Genomic DNA, 24748 nt, shown 5'->3' on the forward strand with positions numbered 1-24748 from the left:
AGGAGAACACTTCAACCTCTCTGGTCACTCGATTACAGACCTAAAAGTGGCAATTTTGCAACAGAAAAGTTTCAAAAACAGACTCCAGAGAGAAACTGCTGAGCTTGAATTAATATGCAAACTAGATACCATTAACTTGGGTTTGAATAGAAACTGGGAGTGTCTGGGTCATTACACATATTGAATCTATTTCCCCATGTTAAGTATCCTCACACCTTCTTGTCAACTGTCTAAATGGGCCATCTTGATTATCACTACAAAAGTTTTTTTTCTCCTGCTAATAATAGCTCATCTTAATTAATCAGACCCTTACAGTTGGTATGGCTACTTCCACCTTTTCATGTTCTCTGTGTGTGTGTGTGTTTGTGTATATATATATCTATATATAATGTTCTATTCTATGCATCCGCTGAAGTGGGCTGTAGCCCACAAAAGCTTATGCTCAAATAAATTTGTTAGTCTCTAAGGTGCCACAAGTACTCCTGTTCTTTTTGCAGATACAGACTAACATGACTGCTACTCTGAAACCTGTCTAAACTTACTGCTCTTTCTGTGGGACCGAGAGCCAGTGAGGTGCTCTCCTGTGCTAGCCTGGGCAATAAGAGTCAGAGTTTCCTATAGCTACCATGGAAATGTCAAAGATGACAGAATCCTTTAGGTTTGCAATGCATATCTGAACTGGTTTAAACTGATGGTTGCTGCTATAATGACCTAGATAAAATAAAAGTTTCATATATTGTAAATTTCCACAGTTATAGAGCAGCAGACAGGGACTAAGGAAACCTGGCTTCCGTTCCCTGGCTCAGCTTCTGGCCTGCTGTGGGAGACCTTGGGCAAGTCACTTCACCTCCCTGTGTCATAGTGTTCCCCATCTGTAAGATGGGAATAACATGGCTTATTTCCTTGTTAAAGTACTTTGATTAAAAGTGCTATGTAAGATCTAGGTGGTATTGCAATATTTTATTTTCACATAGATGTTTGCAGTCTGTGTCTACAAGAACCTTTGGATGAGACATTGACCATGGTTTTGTCTGGTCTAATTGCAAAGATTCTGTGGCTCATCTCTTAAAATTAGAGGATATACTTCAAAGATCATAGTCTAAAGGTCCATTCATATATTGTGTGCACTGTGTGGTGTCTGCTCTCCTGTCTTGACTGTGTCGTAGGAGTAAGGGAAGGCATTCTTATGCCTTGCAGCTTGTAAGGTGGTTTGGGATCCTCTGGGGGAAATAGATGCTGCAGGAATATAATCTGCTATTAAAGGTACCTTCGTATTTAGCATCTTGTTTTGTTTTTAGGTTTTTTAAAGAGGCTGAGTTGCAAACCCAAAAGCTCCTCTTATTTTTTTGATGACCCTTTGTAGGTTCCCCCTTGCCTTCCATCTAAAAAATCCAAAAAATTTCTAGATGTTAATATGTTGTGTTTGGGTTGTGGGAAGGAGGACAGGCAGACTGTGTGTAGCTTCCCATTGTACACTACTCACCACTTTTATGTGTTACATCAAATTCTGACTTCTGTGTCATCTGTGATACACATTAATATTTCAGTTTATGGATTTCTCAGCAGTTGTACAGTGTGATCACTTAGGTGTGACATGATTGGTCTCTGGCACAGTCAGATCTAATCTGCAAATGTGGGAAATGAAGATGCTTTGACAATTTAAAGTAGAAGCTGGCTTGTGAAAAATGTATGTGGATTAATGAATGAGTCCCCAGGGTAAAACCCAGTGTGAGTATGTAACTGCAGGAGAACTAGAGGTCATAGGTCAGGCTGCTAGATTCATTAGTAAACACTACAACTTGGTGGAGGAGGAGGGTAGACTCAATATCAGTAATTAGAATATATTAAGAAATTAGTGAGATGGAGGAATCTTGTAAAATTTTAAGACTACAGCCTTTGAGATTACTTCTCATTTTGTATTTTGGTGTTCTTTGGAAAATGAAAAGGGCTTTTCACGTTATTGAAAAATAATACATTCCTGGCAAGAAAACAGGAGGCTGTTAATTAACAGCTGCCTTTTTTTAAAGCCACAGTGTGTGTAATAGATGAGCAGTCTAATCCAGTTTACAACTAAATGGATGTTGTATTGGGAATCTATTTCCATGCAAAGGCAGGAAGATCCTTTAGAGTCTTCTGCTGAGGTGCAAGCTTGTTGTAGTTCTGTTCTGTTCTGCATTTTTATGGTAATTTTCTATATCCAGTCATGCTTGACAAAATAGCTTATCTAATTAGTAGTGTCACTAGGGCTTGCCATAAACATTGTAACAAACAGCAAGATGTCCATTCAGGAAACTCCTTTAGAAAGGATCTTCTCTGTCCTTTTCTGATACCTGATAGAATTGGAGTAACATCTGAATCTTGTGCAGCTTTTGCAGCATGAGTTGGTGCTTTAGGGATGTTTGCCTTGAGCGAAACTTTAAGCACTATTTCTGCCTGTGTGTTTTGATAGAAAGAAAAAGCAGGCAAAAGCAAACAAACAAGCTGTTTCTTTTTGAGGTAGTTAGAAAAAAATTCTCCATTGCCTTTGACAAACAAAAGATGCAACAGCAAATGCCAAATGTTCCAAGAATAAGTAGGAAGATTAGTCACAAGTTAAAGCAGATTGAATCATATTTGGCTGTTCTCCCTTTTCCACCCTTTGCCGTTTTTAAGTTTTGTCTAGACATAAACTAAACAGACCGACTGTGGTCGTCTTATTCCTGAATATCCTTCTTTTTTTTTTTTTTTTTGAAGCATCATTTACTGTTGGTATTCTGGAACTGTATCTTTGCAGAAATTGCACAGTTAAGTAGCATTTGTTAAACATCCCTGGAGGAAACCAGGTGTGTTTGTTTTGTTTGTTGTTTTTGGAGTGTGGCTCATAACTATGTGTAGGAGAGGATTTCTAAACTAGCTTCAAAGTAGTTTGCTGACAAACAGCCTATGTTATTTTTAAAACAAAGATTTCAAATGCTGGGAGATCTTATTACATTTAACTTTTGTAAAACTACTTGTGTTTTCCCACAGTAGGAAATTCTAGGAACAAATTCCCACTTGTTTTGCTGCTTTAGGGTAGTAACGTTTGGGACTTCTTCCTACCACAGGATATTTTAGAAATGCCACAAAGTCCCTCCAGTTCTTTGCTTGTAGCAAGCTCTCTGAGGGTAAACGTGACTTAAGTTTTTATAATCAAATTACATTCAAGTGTAACTTAGTTTTTAGGCAAGAAATACTTTATCTGAGAGGATGCAGCTTGTCCTTCAAAGTATTAAGTTCAAATATACCTCCATTGTCTAAAGATGTAGTTTGTTGCCCCAAAAGTCTGTGGGACTGTTCTGGTTGCTTTAGCATCAGCTGTTAACCTGTTCTGTTCCCAGAGATGTACAGATACTCAATGATCAGTACACATACAGCAGAAAACAAAACCTTGTTAATTTCAACTGTTAGATTCCTGTGCCTCAATCCAAGTCTACAGGCCTATTGACCCATGCTCCCTCCCTCCACATGAGGCAGGAACCTCCATCTACTGGAAGAGAGAGGCTGGTAGGGGGCAAAGAGGGTTGGGCTGGGCTCCACAGCAGCCCACCTCCTTCACCCTCTCCCCCAGGGGCAGCCCATAGACAAGTGCTCTTCAGACTCCCCGAGAGGTGGAGACAGTGGAGCTGTGCCACTGCAGCATTTTAAATGTATACAAGCCCTGCGGCACAGGAAGGGGAAGTGACTTGTCACAGCATCATCTAGCACGGGGGTGGGCAAACTTTTTGGCCTGAGGGCTCCATCAGGTTTTGGAAATTGTGTGGAGGGCCAGTTAGGGGAGGGAGGCGTGGCCCGCCCGCCCCTTCCCTCCCTCCCCCCCCACTGACTTATGCCCCTTCCCTCCCTCCCCCCCGACTCCTGCCCCATCCGACCACCCCGTTCCCTGATGGCTCCCCTGGGACCGCTGCCCCATCTGGCCCCCCTGCCCGCCCCCTGACTGCCCCCCGCTGCGCCGTCCAACCCCTCCTCTCCTTTCTGACTGCCTCCCCCCTCCGGGACCTCTGCCCCCATTCAGCCCCCCTGTTTGCCGCCCTCTGACTGCCCCGACCCCTATCCACCCCCTGACCACCACCCTGAACTCCCCCTGCCCTCTATCCAACCCCTCTGCTCCCTGCCCTCTTACCGCGCTGCCTGGAGCACTGGTGGCTCGCGGCGGTGCGGCACAGAGCACCGGGTCAGACCGGGCTCTGCAGCTGCGCTGCCCCAGGAGCTCACTGCTCCGCTGCCCAGAGTATTGCGCCAGCAGCTGAGCTGAGGCTGCGGGGGAGGGGCCGGGGGTGAGCCTCCCGGGCCAGGCAGGAGGGTCCCACGGGCTGTAGTTTGCCCACCTCTGGTCTTACAGGTCATGCCAGAGACAGGAGTACCAGTCTCTTGAAATGAATATTATATAAATGCTAACTGTTAGTCCAGTAAATGTAGTATTCAAATCACTGCCCATATTATTTTAAACTCTCCACTCCCCCATCCAAAACAAAAACAAAAGCACTCAGAAATGAAATGGGGGAAATCTTGGCTCCACTGAAGTGAATGGGAGTCTTGCCACTTACTTCATTGGGCCTGGGATTTCATCCATTATTGCTAAGTGTGGGACATGTTTACGGAATATGTCTGTATCTATAAGATCTCTTTAGATAACTGGAATTGATATAATAGCCAGACATACATAAACTGGTCACTTAAATGTAATGTAGAAGTGAGTTTTATGGTAGGACTTTTTAGATAAACAGGTATGGTTCCTTGATTACAGTGAGGAAGCCTAGGCACTGAAATGCCTTTCAGTTAGATGTTTTCCCTGTGACTTTGTGCTTGCTTTCTCTAAGTGGTACTTAGTGTGGTGGTGGTGTTCCCAACTAGATTTTTTTTTTTCAGAAAATCCCATTATTCCTACTCTTTATTGTAACTTAACAGTTGAGGTCATAAATGCATCATACAGAAAAGAACTAGATAAGTTCATGGAGGATAGGTCCATCAATGACTATTAGCCAGGGTGACAGAGATGATCCCCCATAGCCTCTGTTTGCCAGAAGCAGGCAATGGGTGACAAAGGGTGGATCTCTTGATGATTACCTGTTCTGTTCATTCCCTCTGGGGCACCTGGCATTGGCCACTGTCGGAAGATGGGATACTGGGCTAGATGGACCTTTGGTCTGACCCAGTGTGGCCATTCTTATACTTGGGGGATGTCTTTACAGATTTTGAGAAATATAAGTGAAAAATCTGGAATTATTTTGGGCTTGGGCCCAGCTTTTTTAGTGCTTCAAGTATTATCTATTCTTTAAGCTTTAAATAAAACTAATAACTAGATGCAGCATACAAAATGTGGGACCTTACTTCTTGCAATTAATAATATTGCAGCGTCTTGTTCTACAGGCTATCTAAAAACATTCAGTATTGACTCCAGTTTGGTCAAACTTTAACTCAAACTGTAGCACTCTACATATTACTGCAGAGGAAATGTCATACACTTCCTGTTAAATCTCCTAGGACACCCAAATGCTTCAAAGTCAGAAGTTCTTAAACAAATATTTTTCAGTTTGGATTGCCTGAAGCCCCAGTATTGGCTGTTCCAAAACAGAGGTATAAACTTTATGGAGAAATCTTTGGTTCAGTAGCCCAAATTTGCATATTGTGTCTAGCCAGTTTTAAAACATAAAACTTTTTTTGCTGAGTTGAATTAATTCGTACGTTTAAAAAGCTCTTTTCCACCCTGTCATAAATATAAAGGGAAGGGTAAACCCCTTTGAAATCCCTCCTGGCCAGGGGAAAGCTCCTCTCACCTGTAAAGGGTTAAGAAGCTAAAGGTAACCTTGCTGGCACCTGACCAAAATGACCAATGAGGAGACAAGATACTTTCAAAAGCTGGGGGGAGGGAGAGAAACAAAGGGTCTGTGTGTCTGTCTATAGTCTGTCTTTGTCGGGGATAGACCAGGAATGGAGTCTTAGAACTTTTAGTAAGTAATCTAGCTAGGTATGTGTTAGATTATGATTTCTTTAAATGGCTGAGAAAAGAATTGTGCTGAATAGAATAACTATTTCTGTCTGTGTATCTTTTTTGTAACTTAAGGTTTTGCGTAGACGGGTTCTCTATGTTTTTGAATCTAATTACCCTGTAAGGTATCTACCATCCTGATTTTACAGGAGGGATTTCTTTATTTCTATTTACTTCTATTTTTATTAAAAGTCGTCTTGTAAGAAAACTGAATGCTTTTTCATTGTTCTCAGATCCAAGGGTTTGGGTCTGCGGTCACCTATGCAAATTGGTGAGGCTTTTTATCCAACATTTCCCAGGAAAGGGGGGGTGCAAGTGTTGGGAGGATTGTTCATTGTTCTTAAGATCCAAGGGTCTGGGTCTGTAGTCACCTAGGCAAATTGGTGAGGCTTTTTACCAAACCTTGTCCAGGAAGTGGGGTGCAAGGTTTTGGGAAGTACTTTGGGAGGAAAGACGCGTCCAAACACTCTTCCCCAGTAACCAGTATTAGTTTGGTGGTGGTAGCGGCCAGTCCAAGGACAACGGGTGGAATATTTTGTACCTTGAGGAAGTTTTGACCTAAGCTGGTAAAGATAAGCTTAGGAGGTTTTTCATGCAGGTCCCCACATCTGTACCCTAGAGTTCAGAGTGGGGGAGGAACCTTGACACACCCTATATCTAATGAACAAGCAGTTCTTGCATTTTGTCTACTTGATCTTTTGAAGTATATCCTACCAATAAATAGTTCCTTTTAAGAGACAAGTCAGTTTCTAGTAAAGGCTTATGATTTTTATCTGTACCATATAGTAGAGCTGCAAAATATTGTAGAATAAGCAATATATGCAACAAACTAATGAACAGGATTTCTCTGAGATTTAAAATGGGTTATTTATACAAAAGAGGCAGAGTAACAAAAGCTAATAAAACTAATGTAACCTCTCCGAAGTAGCAGGTGAGAGTGAGGGCTTGTCTACACTGGCAATTTACAGCACTGCAACTTTCTCGCTCAGGGGGGTGTGGAAAAAAACCTCCCTGAGCGCAGCAGGTTTCAGCACTGTAAAGTGCAAGTGTAGACAGTGAACCAGCACTGGGAGCCGCACCCCTTGTGGAGGTGGTTTTTTAGAGCTCTGGGAGAACTGTGCTGCAACCACACAAGGCATGTTAAAGCACTGCCATGGCAGCGCTTTAGCATTGCCAGTGTAGACTAGCCCTTAGTTGTGAAGTCATTGTTAGACTTTATCAGAATTTGTTCTCATTATAGGACCATAATGAATGAAGCCCAACTGGCAGCCTTCTCAGGAAAGGCCCAGGATTAGAATAGTGTATGTACTTGTAGGTCAAGATGAAGTTGCAAAATTGTGAGTCTGAGATCTGTGCAGGAAGGCTCATGCAATGCCTTTCTCCATCAAGTGTGGCTTTAACCGGTATAAGAAGGCATTTTTATGAGCACTACCATTCAAACTTTAAGAATTGCTATGCAATGTAATAGTTGTGAGATAAAGGACATATGTGATGATTGGATTCTTTCAGTCTGAAATAGACCATCTTAGTTATCACATTTGGTCATGAAACACAACCCTCGTCTTCACCTCATTTCAAATCTATAACTTTCTTCCTTGGCTGAATGTATTTAAACCAGTGTTCTCTGTTACTGTGAAACCTTAAGTTAGTTGCCATAAGAATGGCCATGGGGGGCAGAAAACTAGCCCATCTAGTCCAGCATCCTGTCTCTGACATTGGCCGGTGCCAGATGCTTCACAGGGAATGAACAGAACAAGACAATTTTGAGTGATCCATCCTCTGCTGTCCAGTCCCACCTTCTGGCAGTTTGGAGTTTAGGGACAGCTGGAGCATGGGGTTGCATCTCTGATCATCTTGGCTAATGGCTGTTCGTGGCAAATAGGTACATAAACTGATCCTTTTTTTTTTTTTTTAACCCAGTTATACTTTTGGCCTTCGCAACAAATTCCACAGGCTGACTGTGTTGTGTGGAAAAAGTATTTCCTTCTGTTCCCCCCCATCCCCCGCCCGCCCTAAACCTGCTGCCTGTTAATTTCACGGGTGACCCTTAGTTCTTGTTTTATGTGAAGGGATACCTAATACTTGCTTATTCACTTTCTCCATACCATTCATGATTTTGTTGTCCTATCATATTTTCCCCCTCCCCCTATAGTCATCTCTTTTCTAAGATGACCAGTCCGTCTTTTTAATCTCTCCTAATTATTTTGATTGCCTTTCTGCGCACCTTTTCCAATTCTAGTATATCTTTCTGTGGTGGGGCAACCAGAACTGCACCCAGTTTTCAAGGTGTGTGAGTACCATGGATTTTTATGGCATTAAAATATTTTCTGTCTTATTATCTGTCCCTTTTCAGTGGCTGCTAATATGAACCCGTCACTTGTCCTCTAATTCAAAGTAGAAAATGAAATGTATTTCCCTATGGATCCTGCTTCTAAGATTTGTTTGGCTGATCTTTACAGGCTTGCTTAACCAGAAATATATTTAAGTCTGGCACAGGCACAATTTATTTTTTTCCCCCCCAGGACTTCAAGAATCTAGATCAAAAGTCAAGTGTATTGCCTTTGCAAATCTATTTTTACAAGCAGTCTTTTTCTGAACAAAAGCAGTGAATTCCATGGAGTGGGTTAATTAATCAATAGATTGTTAGTGACGTGTTAGTGATTATGATTGTAGCTTAGTTAAAGTAACTTCTGGATAAGTTTATTGAAAACACTTAAATGTTGATGTCATGGCCTAAAATGAAGTTCTTTCTCTTGCAACTCAACCACGCAACTCAACCACGCTTTAAGAAAACAAAACAAACCCCTCAACTTTGGACCCCTACCTAAGCTACTCTGCTCCAGACAAATTTTTAAAATATTTTGAGTTAGTGAATCAATTTCATGGTAAAATTTTCTTTTTGACCTGTTTATTTTGTTTTCAAACATTCAAAGTGAGTTTATCAGCCACACCTCTAACTCCTGTCTTTCTCTAATTGGGACCTGTTGATGCTTGCAGTTACAGTTTAAAGTTCTTGCAGCAGCGTCACTACCAACATGTATGTAAATGGGAAAAGCTTGTATCGGTTCCCTTGACTAATTACTTACTGGTAGGAAGTTCCTAACTCCTCTGCTAATTCCAGCACCTCTTACTGCTGCTGAAGTTCTACTGGGTCTGTTAAAGATTTAAAGAGCTTCAGCAAGAGCAACAAGGCAGGTTAGAAGTCAAAAACTTGGGGGTGGGGAAATACAAGTTACAGAATAACAAGCAAAAGTAACTCTCCAGAGAGGTGGGGGTTGGAAGTGTCTGTATATCTCTACTGCAGAGGTATTCCTCTCATCTCTTTTGAGCATCTTTAAAAAGTAGTTACTAGGTTGTGCCTGGACCTCTACCAGGCTCTTATGTTCGACATGGCCTTGAGAGATGGGGTTAAAACTAGAGGAACACCTTTGCTCCTTCAGTTAGTCAGAGTTCCCGGATTCAGAGTAATAGCCGTGTTAGTCTGTATTCGCAAAAAGAAAAGGAGTACTTTTGGCACCTTAGAGACTAACCAATTTATTTGAGCATAAGCTTTCGTGAGTTCCCGGAGACCTCCTATTGGTCTTTCAGCAAAACCTGGCAAGATCAGCTGTCATTTTTCATCCTTCAGTTGGAATAAGTTGAAAAAAAAATGTCAAGCTCTTTTACGCATCAGACCAACGCGTGTGTGGTGGTGGTGTGAAAAATCCTTTCCAGGTCACCTTTGTTGTGTTTCTACTTCCTTCTGGGAATGTATAGCTGTTGCAGCACAAATGTTACTTGAACCGTGCAGTCTTGCAGGTTAATTTCTGGTGTCTAGTCAGTATGATATAAACAATATTTCTGCATAGGTAGGAAAACATGTTAGGCTGCCATCATAATGGTGTCTAGCATGTGGGAGTAGCTGTTGTGTTCTGACTTGATTAGTCAACTTATCTAAACAGGATCTTTTTCCTCCGCCCTCACCTCACCCCCCAAACTCTTTCCACAGTTCACGTGCGGTTGCTGCTTTTCATTGACGAAAACAAATTGATCATGAGACCTTGCTGCCCAGTCATCCCCACTCCATGTCCACTCTTGGCACCCTGTAAATTGATTCCCACCTGAGTCCCCTTTTCAGGTTTGAAAAAACTAGTTGAAACAAGTCTTACATGCTGATATCCTATGTGTCTTTTTATATATATATAAATAAAAAAAATTGGTTTTGGGGAATGATGAAAGCGTACATGGCACAAATAAAATTCTGTCACTACATACTCCAACAATTTTGTACATGCTTGGTGATCTTGTCTTTAACATCTCTTGAATCCACTTCATTTTTTTTAATTTTCCTTTTGAAAGGCCCTTCCTTCTTCAATGGTGATTGTAGCAGTCTACTGTCCAGTGATAGCAGCTCTCTTCATTGTTCTGAAAATGGTGAACTACCGTTTGCACAGGGCATTGGATGAGGGAGAAATTGTGGAGAGGAATGCCAAACAACATATGGACAGGGGTGCAAAAACTGAACAAGGCAATACTTCAACCAGGAGAACAGACAGCAATGGGCCCAGGTAAGAGAGCTGCATCTGCTTACATGGTCAAAGCTGTTTCTGCATGCACTACTTACTTGTAACAGTAGTCCTCATCAGGCTGATAACTCGTAAATCAAGGTAATGTGAAAAACCTGTGGGGATATTACCTGTATCTGTAACTTCGGATGTTTCAGGGAGTCAGATAGCTTTTTAAAGTCAATCAGGAACAGCAGCTGCCTGAAATGTAGCTTATTTCATGTCACTTTGTGAGTTTGAGGGTGGAGTTTAATATGTAACACCATACTCTCCACTTGCCCATCTGGAAGATCCACAAGTTCTGTGCCTCTCATAGTGGCCCTGTTCCCAGCTCCATGCAGGGAAATCTTTTTTGTGGGGAGCGTGTATTTAGGTTTGCTCTTAACTGAAGTTCAAACTAGTGATAGTGATGCATCTCTTTAGAGATGGCATCACATGGTAGCTTTCTAGCTTAATAATAGTTCCAAAAAGCACCTTTTCCCAAATATAGGAAATCACTTAAACACCCAACTCTACCGGTGGATTCTAGATGGCTATAAGTGTATCTAATCAAATGGGAATTTTGGCTAAAGTTCTGATTCTGCAAGTATCTTCTAATGATTATATTGATAATGATGTAATGGTCAGGTCATGACTGACAATATTTGGTGTTTATGTTTATGTTTGGTGTTACGACTTACAAACATTGGCCAGCTAACCTTCACAACCTCCTTTACAGTTGGTAAGTATTATCCCCCTTCTACAGATATTTGGGATGGGTACATGGGGAGGGGAACTACTTGGTCAAGTAGTAATTGACTTGGCCTAGGCTAAAAATGGAGTCTGCATAATAGCTGGAATTAAATATCTGGTATTCTTTGGTTTAGTATGCCAAACCAGGCCCCCCTACCCATATGCCCTTTGTTCAGAGGGACAAAATACAATCCAAAAAACGCTCGTAATACTACTTCAAAAATTAACTGCTCTGACCTCCTTCTTTTGGAAGTTTATAGCTGGTTTTTGCAGACTGGCACTTTCAGGTGCCTGCTGAATGCTGTTTCCTGAAAGTGAGCATGCAGAAAGAAGCCTGTCAATCTGGCTGTATATTTGCTGCCAACAGCAGTTTACAGTCTGTTTCCATTCAGAAACTGGAACTTAGATCAAAAAGGGTTTTAAAATTCTGACTTGACTTCTTTGTGTGTTTCTAGCTGTAGCTAATTAACTGCAGGGTCTGTCTTTTATGGGATGCAGATGGATCTTCAAATCCTTTTCTTGAACACCCCTTGTAAATCTGAAACTAGTTTAAAAAAATTTCTGCCATAGCACACTTCAGCACAAATCACTATGAAACACATACTTTTTTGAAAAAGCTTATATTCTTTGGAAATAATTGGTCAAGGAAGCTGCACACATGACATTGCGTAGTCTGTGCATACAGTTACAAAGAGGCCATAGCAGATGGGTACTAACGAATAAACGCTTTGCACCTAGTGTGTTCAGTTTCCAAGTCAGAAGGCCAATTTTTGAAAATGACAGGTTGTCAATTCACTTTCATGGACCTAAACTGGTAACTTCCAGATCAGAAAATTCCTGACTTCTTAAATAAAGTTACTTTTTTGGTTTTTCCTTGGAAGTGGCTTTACTGTAATTTACTTTTCAGTCAGGCTACTAAGCTTTCAAGATCTTATTTACACTGCATTTATACTTTAATTCATCGTTACAGTCACTAGCTGAACTCAGTGTTTCTAGCCAATTTAAATAAGATCGTGGTAGTTGACATTGAAATAACTGCTAATTTTTCCTGACCTTTTCAAGTTACTAATTCATGACAGTCTCATTTCTTAATTTCGAACTTCTAGTCTCATTGTTACTACTTGTTCTGGACATAGCTTTTGCATTAAGTTTTCTTCCCATCTTTGTATGATAACTTCATATCTGCTTCTGTGACTCTTGTTCTGAAACTGGCAACTTCTCTCTCACTCAGAATTCACTTGCAAAAGTCAACAGATAAATCAGGAATGGACAAATTCCAGTATTTCATAGGGAAAATAAATGAACATATAATTCACCCAAGATTATAATTGGTTGGTTGTAAATTGAAGGTCTGAGTTTGAGGAGTTGCAAAATCCTTTATAGATGCCATGATTTGAGTTTTGAAATCCATACTTCTTTCTGTGCCTGCAAAACTTATTTTTATATATTCCCAGCTTCAATAATGCTTTGTCAGTCTTTTATATCCTGCTAGGGATGACTGCTATACAACTCTAGGTTTACTTGTATAAGGGAGCCCTAGTGGGGTGAACTAATTCTCATGCTAGCTTTTTTTTAGCTCATTTAAAAGAAAACTGTGCCAATTTTGCTCAACCCACCCATCTGAAAATTCACACTAAGAAGTAATGTGCCTGCTAATATTTTAAATGCATGCAACATTTCTGAGTATGCTACTCAATGGGGGAAAAATAGGAATATTTTTTGCAAGGCATTATTATACTAGCACAGTTGCGGTGGTAATGTATACTGTAATTAAACTGAAATGCTCCTTTTAACTTTATTTCACTCTTCATTTATTTTAAAACCATTTAAGGAATATCCTCTGTTTTAGCTAAGACTTAAGTTAGTGAGCCAGAATTCAGTGTTTGCTTTCCTGGATCTGCCCAACCATTGTTCATGTTAGCAGGAATGCTTCAGTTTAAGGAATAGTTACTTGCTACTATATACTTTACACTGTTGAGCCGTACCAAAATGGGGTCCCATTTTCAAGTATTTCCTAAGTCGTTGGAGATGGAGCCTATTTATCCCTTTCATAAACTTTTATTGCAGAAGGCTCTAGCTTTTGGTCTATGTAGGTTGGCCGAAAAATCTGTTAATTTTAGTTTAAATAAGATTCAGTTTATCCTGCTCGAAATCTTCTGGCCCTAATTCTTAGGCTCAGGTTCAGGAGGTGGCTGGGGACCATTCTAGTTCCCAGCATAAATTAGAATGTCTTCAGGGACTGCTTTGCATTGTCTCCAAGAGCTTTTGCACAAGTCCAAAATAGCCAGATTGCAGTGTGACCAAACCCTCCTAGCATGACAGATGGTAAGTGAAGTAGAAAATGTACTTTGGTATCTATTTGTTCACATACCTGAAAGTTTAAAAAAACCACACCAAACCCAAATAGCCTGTATTAAATCAGGACCTGAAACATTGTGCCTTTTGGATTACTAGCAAATATGAGTAAAGGTAATGGGAATAGTGGTTTAAAAGCATCGTATTGTCTTTTTACTTTTTCTTTAGTGACCCTGGTGGAGGGATTGAGATGTCTGAGTTCATACGAGAAGCCACTCCCCCAGTTGGCTGCAGTTCACGCAATTCTTATGCTGCTCTAGACCCAAACAACCAGGTAGGAATTAAAGCTAATCCAACTACTGCTATCTAATCATTACTGCAGTCTTTGTTGCTGTTCCCAGTAAGCTTGCGGTCCCCCTTTTTTCCATCGAAAGAAAAACTTAAACAGTCTGTTCTGTCACCCTGTTCTTTTTTTAGTTTCTTTTGTAAAACACTTCTTCAGTGCCCTAGGACCAATAGTTGAAATGTCTTTTCTTTCCTACTACTCCATTAGCTCTACAACTTCATTTCTTTGGGAATTTCTTACCTAGCACTTCCATATTAAATTAACCTTTTTAGTTACCCAAATGGCAAATTTAATTTAAGTTGCTAAGAAAATTGAATGGAAGTTTCTTCCTAGGAAGTTTTTTCCATTACTACCTTGTGTGGCTATTTCGCATTGTGCTAACTGGCTTTTTTGAGAGACCTTACTCTTGACATATCAGGGTCAGTAGTCATAAATGTTGGCTAAAGGGAACAGAGCAAGATAAGCTGGTGGGAATGGAGAAACTCTAAATCTCTCTCATTCCAAGAAGAACTGTGTCAGTGTCCCAGTTACTTTAATCCTCTGTTACGTTTTTTGGAGGTTTGAGGGGAAGCAGGGTGGGGAGGGGTTATAATTTTGGGCCGCTGTAGCCAAAATGGCAAGGTTGTGTGAATTTTTGAGATTTCAGTTTTAATGTAATCATATTATGCCCTAATTTTGTATAGCATTATATGGAAACTCAGAAATGAAGTATGTTCACAGCAAACAATTATTTTCTTCACTAAACATGGAAACTCACTTTTTAGGAGGTTGGTCATTCTGTCTTGTCCACCTATCTTGCAGAAAGTGGGTATCATGGCTTTCTGTTTTCCTTTCCCTCTCCCTCAGGTCAGGACTGTAAGAACTTGCTGCTAGCATTTCATCTTTTAAATAGAACAAGTATTTTGGGGTTGGGTGGGAGGAATATATTCTTATAATAACAAGAGGGCTCTTTAAACCAGTGTTGGTTTTATATATATACACATATACATCTATATCTATCTTCCCCCATAGTTGCAGACCAAGTTTGAAGGGAACTTAAGTTTGTGGCTTTATAAAACACTCCTCTGTGATTTTGATGCACTGGTATGACTGGTAGTGTTTCGAGCACATGGAGAGGGCACAAGCTGCTTTTTGCTGCTTGTGACCCATTCTTGTGTGTTTTAATGCTAACCGCACAGTGTTCTTTGGCTCCATAATGGAGAAGGAGGATGGATTAAAGCTGCATCTGTGCTGGAAAAATTGGGACCTTCTATTCTCAAATCATGGACGCTGTAATATTAACTGGGCATAGGGGCAGTAAACACCTGAGCCTTGTGTATGTCTTAAATGCATTGGAGGAATTAACTTTTTCTAGTGCTTATGTACCAATTCTGCTTGTTCAGCAAAGCACTTGAAGGCAGCAAGATTTACAGGAGAAAATAGCTGGATTGTGGCAGTATGACCTACCTCCTTTCTTCATGAAGATGAAGTAAGGATGGTGCTTTACATAATCCCTTTGTTTTCAGCTGCCACTCCTTTTTGCTTTCTGCTCTATATTCTTTCCATCTCTTCTTCCATTTTCAAGTTTCAGCCTGTCAACCTTGATAGTTTCCTTTTCAAACCAGTAAATCATGAGCAGAATAGTGGAAATGCTTATAGCAAGTAAATTCCTGTGGCTTCTCTCTTTTTTTCAGACTAATGTGTTAATGACTATTTTAACTGAAAGTATAATACTATCACTATGTATTTGACCTCTTCCCTTCCGTAGTGCTGAGTGGAGCTCAACAAAAAATTTTCAGTGGATAGAAAGTTCACAACAAATACATTTTTTGGGACGCTGAAACTATTTGCAGATTTGAGTTGCTGAATTTAATGAATAGTTTCAGCTGAAATTTTTTTGGGAAATCTGTTCCATTTTTACACTTTCAAAGGAACAGTTTTGGAAGTTTGTTTCGAAATGAAATGTTGATTCTAAATAACATCTTGTTTCATTTGTCTTGAACCATCTTTGTTTTGGCTTTTTGTTTTTTTTAAAAAAAACCCAAACCCTAAAAACACTTCCAGTTCAAAATTAACTGAATATTTTTCTGGATTTTTCGTGTCAGTCACCAAACTGGAAAAAAACAGTTATTCATTCAGCTCTAGTGTTGAGTGAGGAAGCAGAATTTGTCTGCATGCTTGTATGGCTTTTTAATAGAACTAATGAGGTAAACTTCGACTCCACTGAATTGTTCAAAAAAGTGGATTATATACCCTCCTGCAGCTTTCATGTAAAGTGAAGACATAGTTCATAAAGAGAGCATTCTGAAATAAAATGTTAGTTTTAATGCTTGAAGGTAAAGAAATGTATCCAGCTTTCTTTAGAAATTAAGCAAGTCTTGCTTTTTTAACTGGTGGTTGGTTGCAAAAGTGATGCAAAGACAAAAGCATGTTTTGGCTTTGCGCAGTAAAACTTGTTTTGAATGTATTTGTTTTCTTAAGTTATGTACTTAATGGAGATAATTTGAAGCAAAATATGTGAAGAAAGCTAAAAGTTCTTAACATAATAAGAACACAAGCTCTAGCTATTAAACAGCTACTGCTCTGCAAGATTTATCAAGCAAATTCAAATCTGTTACAGATTTTTCTTAGGGTGAGGTGTTTTGGACTTTAGTTTCTCCTGCCACCCCTTGGCTGGAAATCAGCCATTTTAACTTTGTTCTTAAATCCTTTTCATAAAGGGAAAGGGTGTAATGTGGTGGAGAGTGGGATAACCACCTGAGCGAGTGGGGGCAACAGCAAAAAGAGAGCCTGCTAATCTGCAAGCTAAAATAACTTCACATGGTCAGAACACAGTAGGAGGTATTCGTTGCCGCTGGTCTGTTTTTGAAGGATTCTGTGGCAGTGGTGGATGAGGAACCTGGGAAGTGGCTTGGGAGTGTAGCAGCAAAACCAACCAAGAGGGTCAGCTCTGTGTTTTCAAAGGGTTTCATCACTTTAGGAGTACTGAAGCCCTTCATGCATAAAAATTGAATAGTTTATGAATCTGGGTTCTTAATTTTTCTCACAGCTGCATAAACGCGTGCTATTGTTACTGTACCGTCCAGAGCACAAAGCTAGAATTAATGTGTATCCTCCATCTTTAAAAAAATAAAAAAATTTTTAAAAAATGCTTAAATTGTAATCTCTCTGGGACAGGGACTCTGTTCTGTTTTGTACAGCACCTAGCACAATGGGATCCTGGTCTGTGATTTGATTTCTTAGGCACTATAGTAATACTTTTCAGATTTATTATTAATTGTATGCTGCAGAAGTAGTTGCCAGGAACAAAGCTGATTGAGTAAATGAGTTGTGTTCTGATACTGGATATGCTTTTGGGATTTCAGCATAACTTATTAAGATTTCATCTATACAATCAGTTATAGCCATGCAGCTTGTCAGAGAGATTTATGCTTTAATAGTGTAGTCATGATCACCAATTGTCCAAAGCTGTCTTGTATAACTCGGACAATATAGACTCCCAGTATTGCATAGCTGGATCCTCATCACCAGTATGTCTCTGATTATTATTTTAAACAGGTTAAAGGAAATAGGGACAAATATTTCAATATCAATTTTTTTTTCTTGGACCATTATAGGCTTCATCTCTATAGGCACCTATAGCCTGGCGCTTGTCAGCCTGGCAACAATGTTGTTGTGGTTTATTTCAATATTGGATAATTTAAAGGGAAGCTGTCAGGTTAAAGTCTGCATATTTAAAAAGACTGAAGTCTCTACTTCCAATTGCTATAAAGAAAAGAATGCCACTTGGTAATAACTAAGGCCCTACTTGAATTGTGGAATGATTGTCAAGTAATTGCAGCTGAGTTGCAGACAAGAAATGGAAAATCATGGAAAAAGTAATAATGGACCTTTATTAATTGCGGTAATTTGAAAAAGCCAGAGAAGACCTATTTGTTTTAAAAAAAATTTGCTGGAGCAATATAAACACTCAAGTATTGTTATGAATATTTTTTTTGATAACCAGACATTTTGCTTGAACTATTTTACTGTCATTAATGCCTGGGGTTGACATCAGGAGCCCCAGCCCCTATCAGCTCATATAAATGGGGTTCTACTGTATTAATGGAGAAAAAGTGTGTGTTGCAAACCTCAAAATATATGCAAAATTGTGGACTGTGCAAAGTAAGCTTAAAATTGCAATGAAGCCTAATATTGTGGGATCCATAATATTGCAAATTAGGTAGAGCCTTAGTGTTAACTCTTTAATAGATGAGATGGCTTATCATTCACAGACAGTTGTGAAGACACAAAGGATTGTTAGGTGTCCAATTTATGGCACCTAAAATCTCCCTTATGTGTATAGGTAAATAATGTACACACATTGCCACGCTATGAAACAGCAGGTACCATGTAACTTGGAAAAGGCTTACTCTTCTTTTCCTCCTTTTTTTAATGTGCCCTGTTTCCAGATTGGATCAGGATTATCTCGTCTTGGAACAACAGCAACCATCAAAGGTAAGATTCTGCCTATCCTTAATATTGCTTTGCAGGAGCATTTCAAGTCGGTGTCGATGTGATGTTTCCAAATCCTTTCCACCATCTTTATCTTTCAGCCTGCCATTGTTATAGGGGTGAGTGAGTACACTGCGTGCTGACTGGACAAATTCTTAATTCTTTGGGCGTTGTAATTACAAGTGCAGAGAAACTTTTTAAAACTTCACTGGGAAAGGAAAGCATAGAAATCCATGTTGTCTCACTTCCTGAAAGGTATCTATACTTATACATGTCCCAGAAAGGTGCTTACCTGACTTTTTTCTCCTCTCTCTCGCTCCCTATCCTTTTAAGTACTCATTTATTACTTCCCCTGCAGCCATTGCAGCCGGTGGACCAATACTTTAATGTGATATTACTGGATGCTAAGGATCCAACAAATAAGGAGAGAAGAAGCATTTTAAAATAGTTATTCTGGACAATACATTTTAGTGGAAAAGATTATTTGTAACAGGCAAAATGGAAGGTGGCCTCCTTAAATGTGCAACTTTTTAATGTAAATAAGGAAATAACTGGTTTTCTTCCCTGCCTTGCTAGTCAATCTATGTACATTTTTATCCTCTTCATGGTTCTGTTCACCCTTCCATAGTTTTTAGCCACTAGTGTGGCTGTATTTGTGCAAAATTCTGATAGAGAAGCTGTACACTGGTGTAAACTGGTTTCAGAGTAGCAGCCGTGTTAGTTTGTATTCGCAAAAAGAAAAGGAGTACTAGTGGCACCTTAGAGACTGACCAATTTATTTGTGTTTAAAAAAAAAAAAAGTGTAAACTGTCTTGTACCAGTGCGGATTAACATGGCTTCAAACTGGGGAAGCTGCAGCAGTGTAAGTCACAGTTTATACCAGTGTGTTGTGTGTATGCTTCATTCCAGTGGCTAAAAAGCCTAATGTAAACAAGGCTTAAGGAAAGTCATAGCATTTTGTTTCTGCTAGTCTTCATTAATCAGAATGTTGCTTTCAAAAATAGGCAATATTTCTTATTACAGGTTTATTTAAAAAAAACCAACTGTTAAAAACAAATAACTTACTGTCTGCAAAATACAGTCAAGCTAGCATGATTAACCTAGCTTACTGCATTACCTGGCAAACTCCTCATATGCTCCGTCTTCTATTAGAGAATTGACATGATTGCTGTTTTGTGAAGTTGCATGTCAAGCTTATTTTAAGGGATATTGTAAATTTAAAATCTAGTAAAAAAAATTTTAAAAAGTCGCTTCAGCTATTCACCTCTGAGCAAAACTAAATTTTCATCAGGCTTGCATTTTCCTTTTTCTCTCTGTAAGAATATCTTTTCCCTTCCCACTTGCTATATTGAAGACCCACACAATGAAAAGGAGAACCTGCTTATATACAAAGTAAAACTAACTGATAAAGTAGACACTTCTCTTCAATTCCTTTCTATTACAGTAATCTTATGTTACTTAATTATGGTAGTTAAAACATTTTCAAGCAAAGTGACTAAGCTGAGGTCTTAGTGCAAATTTTGGATCTTGTTATGTTTAGCGTCTTACTTGTAAGAGAAATATTTTTTTTTAAAGTGTACCCTCAATAGATTTAAAAGTTAATATTTTGAGCACTAATATGCTTTTTACAATATACAGGAGATACTGACACTGCGAAGACTTCTGATGATATCAGTTTAAGTCTTGGCCGGAGTTGTAGTCTTTGTAAAGAAGGGAGTGAAGAACAAGGTGAGACTTCTGGTTTATTGTGCTTTAATCTGGCATTATGGTCCATGATTGCCATAAAACTTCTATATCGATATGCACTTCACTGGGGCTATTCAGTTCACCTAATGTCACTTTAATAAAAGTTAGTTTAGGACAACTCAAAACCTCATTGTTGGTCATACAAAAAAACCTAACACTTCAGTTAAATGTCAGGGTCTGTTACATGAAGCTCATGTTGTGTCACTATTGATACTGCTGGAAAGAATGTGGATAACTCATTTATTATTTAGCTGGAACCAAAAACATGGTGTCTTGGAGTTTCTTCTTTTCTTAATTACAGTAAGCCCTTGGGATATACAGTGTGCATCCTCTGAAGTTCACCCTTTGGATGCATGCTCAATTTTTTGGCATCGTCCAAAAGGTATTGGATGTATGCTGTACATTCTGGCCCCTTGCCACTGAAAACCCTCTAAAAGGCATGACGCTGGTGTAGTTGGGTACAAATTACAAAAGGTTAGTAAGATTTTTGGAGTGGGTTTTTGTATTTGATGGCATATTTACAGCAAAATGCTTGCAGGATCAGAAACTGCATGTTGCAGCAGTATGTGAGAGGAACTATTACTGTGATGCCTGAAAATGTGTGATCATGTATCCTTTCATTGCATGTTAATTTATATTCTGTGGTTGTCAGTAGTTTTATTTTTAAACTTGTTTTCATGGGTTTATAACTCCATGAAAAAATCTTGTTAGATGTGAAGCTTAATATAAATTTGCAGCCTAGAGAATTTTTTTCATGATGACTTCTCTTCGTCATATTTCAGAGGAGTGCACCTAAGTAATGGCTAAGTATAAATTGCACCATCTTACCCAGTAGCTAGGTTCCCTGTGTATTCAGAGTCACGACTATTTGCCTCACTGACAAGTAAGTTTCAGGCTTTCTACTCCAGCTTAGCAGTGCTAGCTAAGAGTCATCTGGATTCCGCTCCTTCTTGTGCATAGTCAGATCTACTATGTATTAAGTTCCAATCAGTTAGTTACACTTGTAGGAACCCACTGTAAACAATGAGGGGTGGTAACTGTGTTGGCCTAATTTGGCCTCCAGGCCTTCTATATTGGTGGTAATGCACAAGAAGAAAAAGAGCTTCACTCTTGATGCTTTCTGCAAGGCAGGCAGAAGGCAAAATCTTTCTGTAAATATAATGTAAATAATTGTAATTTTAGTGCATGTGATACTACAGTTGTTGATACACTTTTGACGTCACCATTTTCCAGAGTAGAGCTGCAGTTCAATTTTGAATAAGTAGTAACTACTTGTTTACCTAAATCTGGGAGTCAACACTGCAGTTTAGAAGAATTCTAATAACTTTCCCTTCAGGTGGAGTGTGATCCAGCTGTTCGCTGCCAGTGCATGCAGATTTGTTAATAGCATTTTATAGTCTATGGTAGGAAACTATTGCACTCGATGGGTTTTTCTGTATATCTTTTGGATCTACTTAAGTCACTTCAGTCATGGGGTCTTATTGCAGTGACTGTTCTGATCACTTTTTTTAATTTATATAAGATTGTGAATGTAGTCACATTTACTGTATTTTCCTACAAAGGAGCAGATCTGATCCTTTTTTACAGAAAAAGGGACTTGATGCACATACTGCATCAAAGAACATTAAATATGTGACAAAGATCACTAACGAAGAGGAATCGCTTTTTTGACCTTCAATAATAAGGTGTGATGGGACATAATGTTTAATAATGCTGTTCTGTTGAAGTACTGAAGATGTATAAATCTCAGTACAAATGATGTACAACTGTGCTCTTTCTTGACACAGTCCTATGTTACTTCTTAGTGTTTGGTAATGTAGCCCATGTTTAACTCTCACACAAGTGCTGCAGCGATATTTATATTTTTGCTGGCATTGTCTACGAACTTACTGCTCAGCAAGTCTCCCAGAACCTGAAATGTTGCAGTCTAGCTAACTGGACCTGTAAAACTTATTTATTACTGTCATAGAAACTAACTAACTTTTTACTGAACTGTTTCTTTTGTAACCTGGTAGTAGAAAAGCAAAGCTGTATGTCTTGCTGACTTTAATATTTTCAAATGTACACTTACGCAGATTTGGCAGCTGATCAGAAGATTCTTCATCTGATCTCCAATGACTCCTTTGTCTCCATCCAGCCTTCATTATCCTCTGGACAGGATTTGCCAAGGGACAACAGTGATAAAGTGTGCCTCCCTAACAACCACCATGTGGATCAGTCTCTATCTAGTGCATGTGACACTGAAGTGGCTTCTCTTGTACCTTTGCATTCCCACTCCTATAGAAAAGATCACAGACCACGAGGTGTGCCAAGGACCTCTAGCTCTGCTGTTGCTTTTCCAGATGCTTCTCTAAATGACTTCCCTCTCTATCAACAAAGACGAGGACTAGATCCAGTCAGTGAGTTAGAAGCTTCCAAACCCCATTGTGAATCCAAAGACTCCTTAGCTGAGAACTCTTGTATTTCAGGAGTCTTTCAGTTAGATGACATCCTGAAAAGTAGTAGCCCCCAACAGCTGGCCAAGAGTGGGAAGAGCAAATCTTTGAAAGCAGACAAAAGCGTGGACAGTCTGAGAAGCCTGAGTGGTAGGAGTAGTGGTTCAACAGAAAGCTATTGCAGTGGAATTGATCGTGACACTAACAGTACCATCAGTAGCTACAGAAGTGAGCAGACCAGTTCAACTCATGTAGAAAATGTGTTGTCAGAGCATGAGGAGTCTCCTAGAGAAGAGAGAGAGAACAGCAAGAAAAAGGACTGCTGTACTGACTCGGAGGATGACAGTAGCTCTGCTACGGATAAAAGGTCTAGTAGTGAAAGGACTGCTGTAGAAATGAGCACTAATAGTGGTGTTCAAGAAGCAAAGGATTCTAACACATCCGATGAGATACACAGTCAAAGGGGTCTTAGTGCCTCTGCTTCAGAAGAAGCCAATAAGAACCCACATGCCAATGAACTAACTACACAAATAGACAGGCCACCTGGGAAGGCTGCTGAAACAAGAGATGATCAGAGTGAGAAATTGGCTGCCTTAGTTGATTCAAGAACTTGTAAAGAAACAGGTGGTAAACAAAAGGAAGGAGATGTAAGACCTAAATCCTCTAACTTACTCCACCGGACAGCTTCTGTTCATAAATCGAGCAGGAGACGGACAGGAAAAAAACGGGCTAGTAGTTTTGACTCAAGCCGGCATAGGGAATATGTTTCCTTTCGAGGCGTGTCTGGAACCAAACCCCAAAGTGCTGTGTTTTGTCATGACGAGGACTCCAGTGATCAGAGTGACTTGAGCAGGACCTCAAGCATGCAGTCAGCCCACCAGTTCAGCAGTGATAGCTCTTCCAGCACCACTTCCCATTCATGCCAGTCTCCTGAGGGCAAGTACAATGCTCTAAAGACCAAATACGTTAAAGAAAGAGGAGGCGCAGACTTGAACACCCACAAAGCCCATTTAGGCTCTGAAGGAATTAGCAAAAAACGTTCAACACGTCGAACTTCTAGCACTAACAGTGTGAAGAGTCGTGCCAGAGTATTAAGTCTGGACAGTGGTACTGTAGCCTGTTTAAATAACCCAAATAGCTTAATGGCACCAGGTAACATAAAACAATTAACCACTTCAAAATCAGATTTGGAAGCCAAAGAGGGAGAGGTGCTAGATGAGCTATCTCTATTGGGAAGGGCTTCACATTTAGAGTCAGTCACTCGTTCTAGGAATAGCTTACCAAGCCAAGCTATGTTTCCCGAAGGGGAAGAGCAAGAATCAGCTGGTGGAGGTAAGTAAAAAAGCTACCAGAGGTAACATTACCACATGTTGCTACTAAATTTGGTATCCATGATTACTTGCTCTTTGACTTAAACTATGCTTCAGTTCTTTATCCTGTTCTGGTTTTAGTTTTACTGGAGACAAAAGAAAAGTTTCCCCATGGAAGTTCTGTGTTTTAGAGGACACAAAACTTTTGGGACTGTGTGTAAGGGCATGTAATGAAATATTATAGAATCCATTGTTTAATATTCTTTGTTTTTTGTTTTTTTTTTAACCAAAACTGTGTCTTTGGGTTATATCATTGTAACTGAGATTAGACCTGCTTCACGATTGCTCTCAAAACAAATTTTAAAAATCCTATGTTAAATTATAAAGCTTTTTTTAAGACTTTGTGCTACTTGAAATTGTAAGAATAACCCTTCTGTGCCTGTTAATTGGAATTGTCTAGCATGGTTTGGCACTAAACTTAAAAAAAAAAAAAAAAAAATCTGCCCTTGTGTCTTGAATTGCTTTTTCTCATGACAGTTTAGTTACTTCACAAATTCTTTATAGGAGTTTGATTTTTTTGCATTAGCTTTGTTACCAAGGTGGTTGAGCAAAGTTATTTTCATGAGGATTAGTTTTTTTTCTCATTATTATGAGCCAACCCAGTCCTTCCAGTGACAATGAGGGGAATGTAGCTTCCTCTTGCTGTTTAAAATTGCTTGGATTACTGATGGAACATGAGATGTAAACTTGACTTATCGGTTGCAGACAAAGTGAACATAGGGATGTACCATTCTGTTTTTTTTCATAATGAGGATTTCATCAGTATCAATCAATCATCTCTGTTTCAGCTTCTGAACTTTCGT

The 24748-nt window shown here is 39.5% G+C and overlaps 1 protein-coding gene across 3 annotated transcripts in view; it reads left to right on the plus strand.

Moving 5' to 3' along the window:
* Positions 1-24748, plus strand: part of PCNX1 (pecanex 1) — a 122619-nt gene that overhangs the window by 1871 nt on the left and 96000 nt on the right. For 2 of the 3 annotated variants that reach the window (XM_073348507.1, XM_073348509.1), the window contains exons 2-6: positions 10343-10551; positions 13804-13909; positions 18352-18397; positions 20033-20122; positions 22216-23907. In XM_073348507.1, the coding sequence (XP_073204608.1) occupies positions 10343-10551; positions 13804-13909; positions 18352-18397; positions 20033-20122; positions 22216-23907 (2143 nt within the window). Of the gene's footprint in view, positions 1-10342; positions 10552-13803; positions 13910-18351; positions 18398-18495; positions 18514-20032; positions 20123-22215; positions 23908-24748 lie in introns of all 3 variants that reach the window. The other variant, XM_073348508.1, reaches the window with a different exon arrangement.

Source organism: Lepidochelys kempii, chromosome 6 (assembly GCF_965140265.1).
Source record: "Lepidochelys kempii isolate rLepKem1 chromosome 6, rLepKem1.hap2, whole genome shotgun sequence".
Classification (NCBI taxonomy): domain Eukaryota; kingdom Metazoa; phylum Chordata; order Testudines; family Cheloniidae; genus Lepidochelys; species Lepidochelys kempii.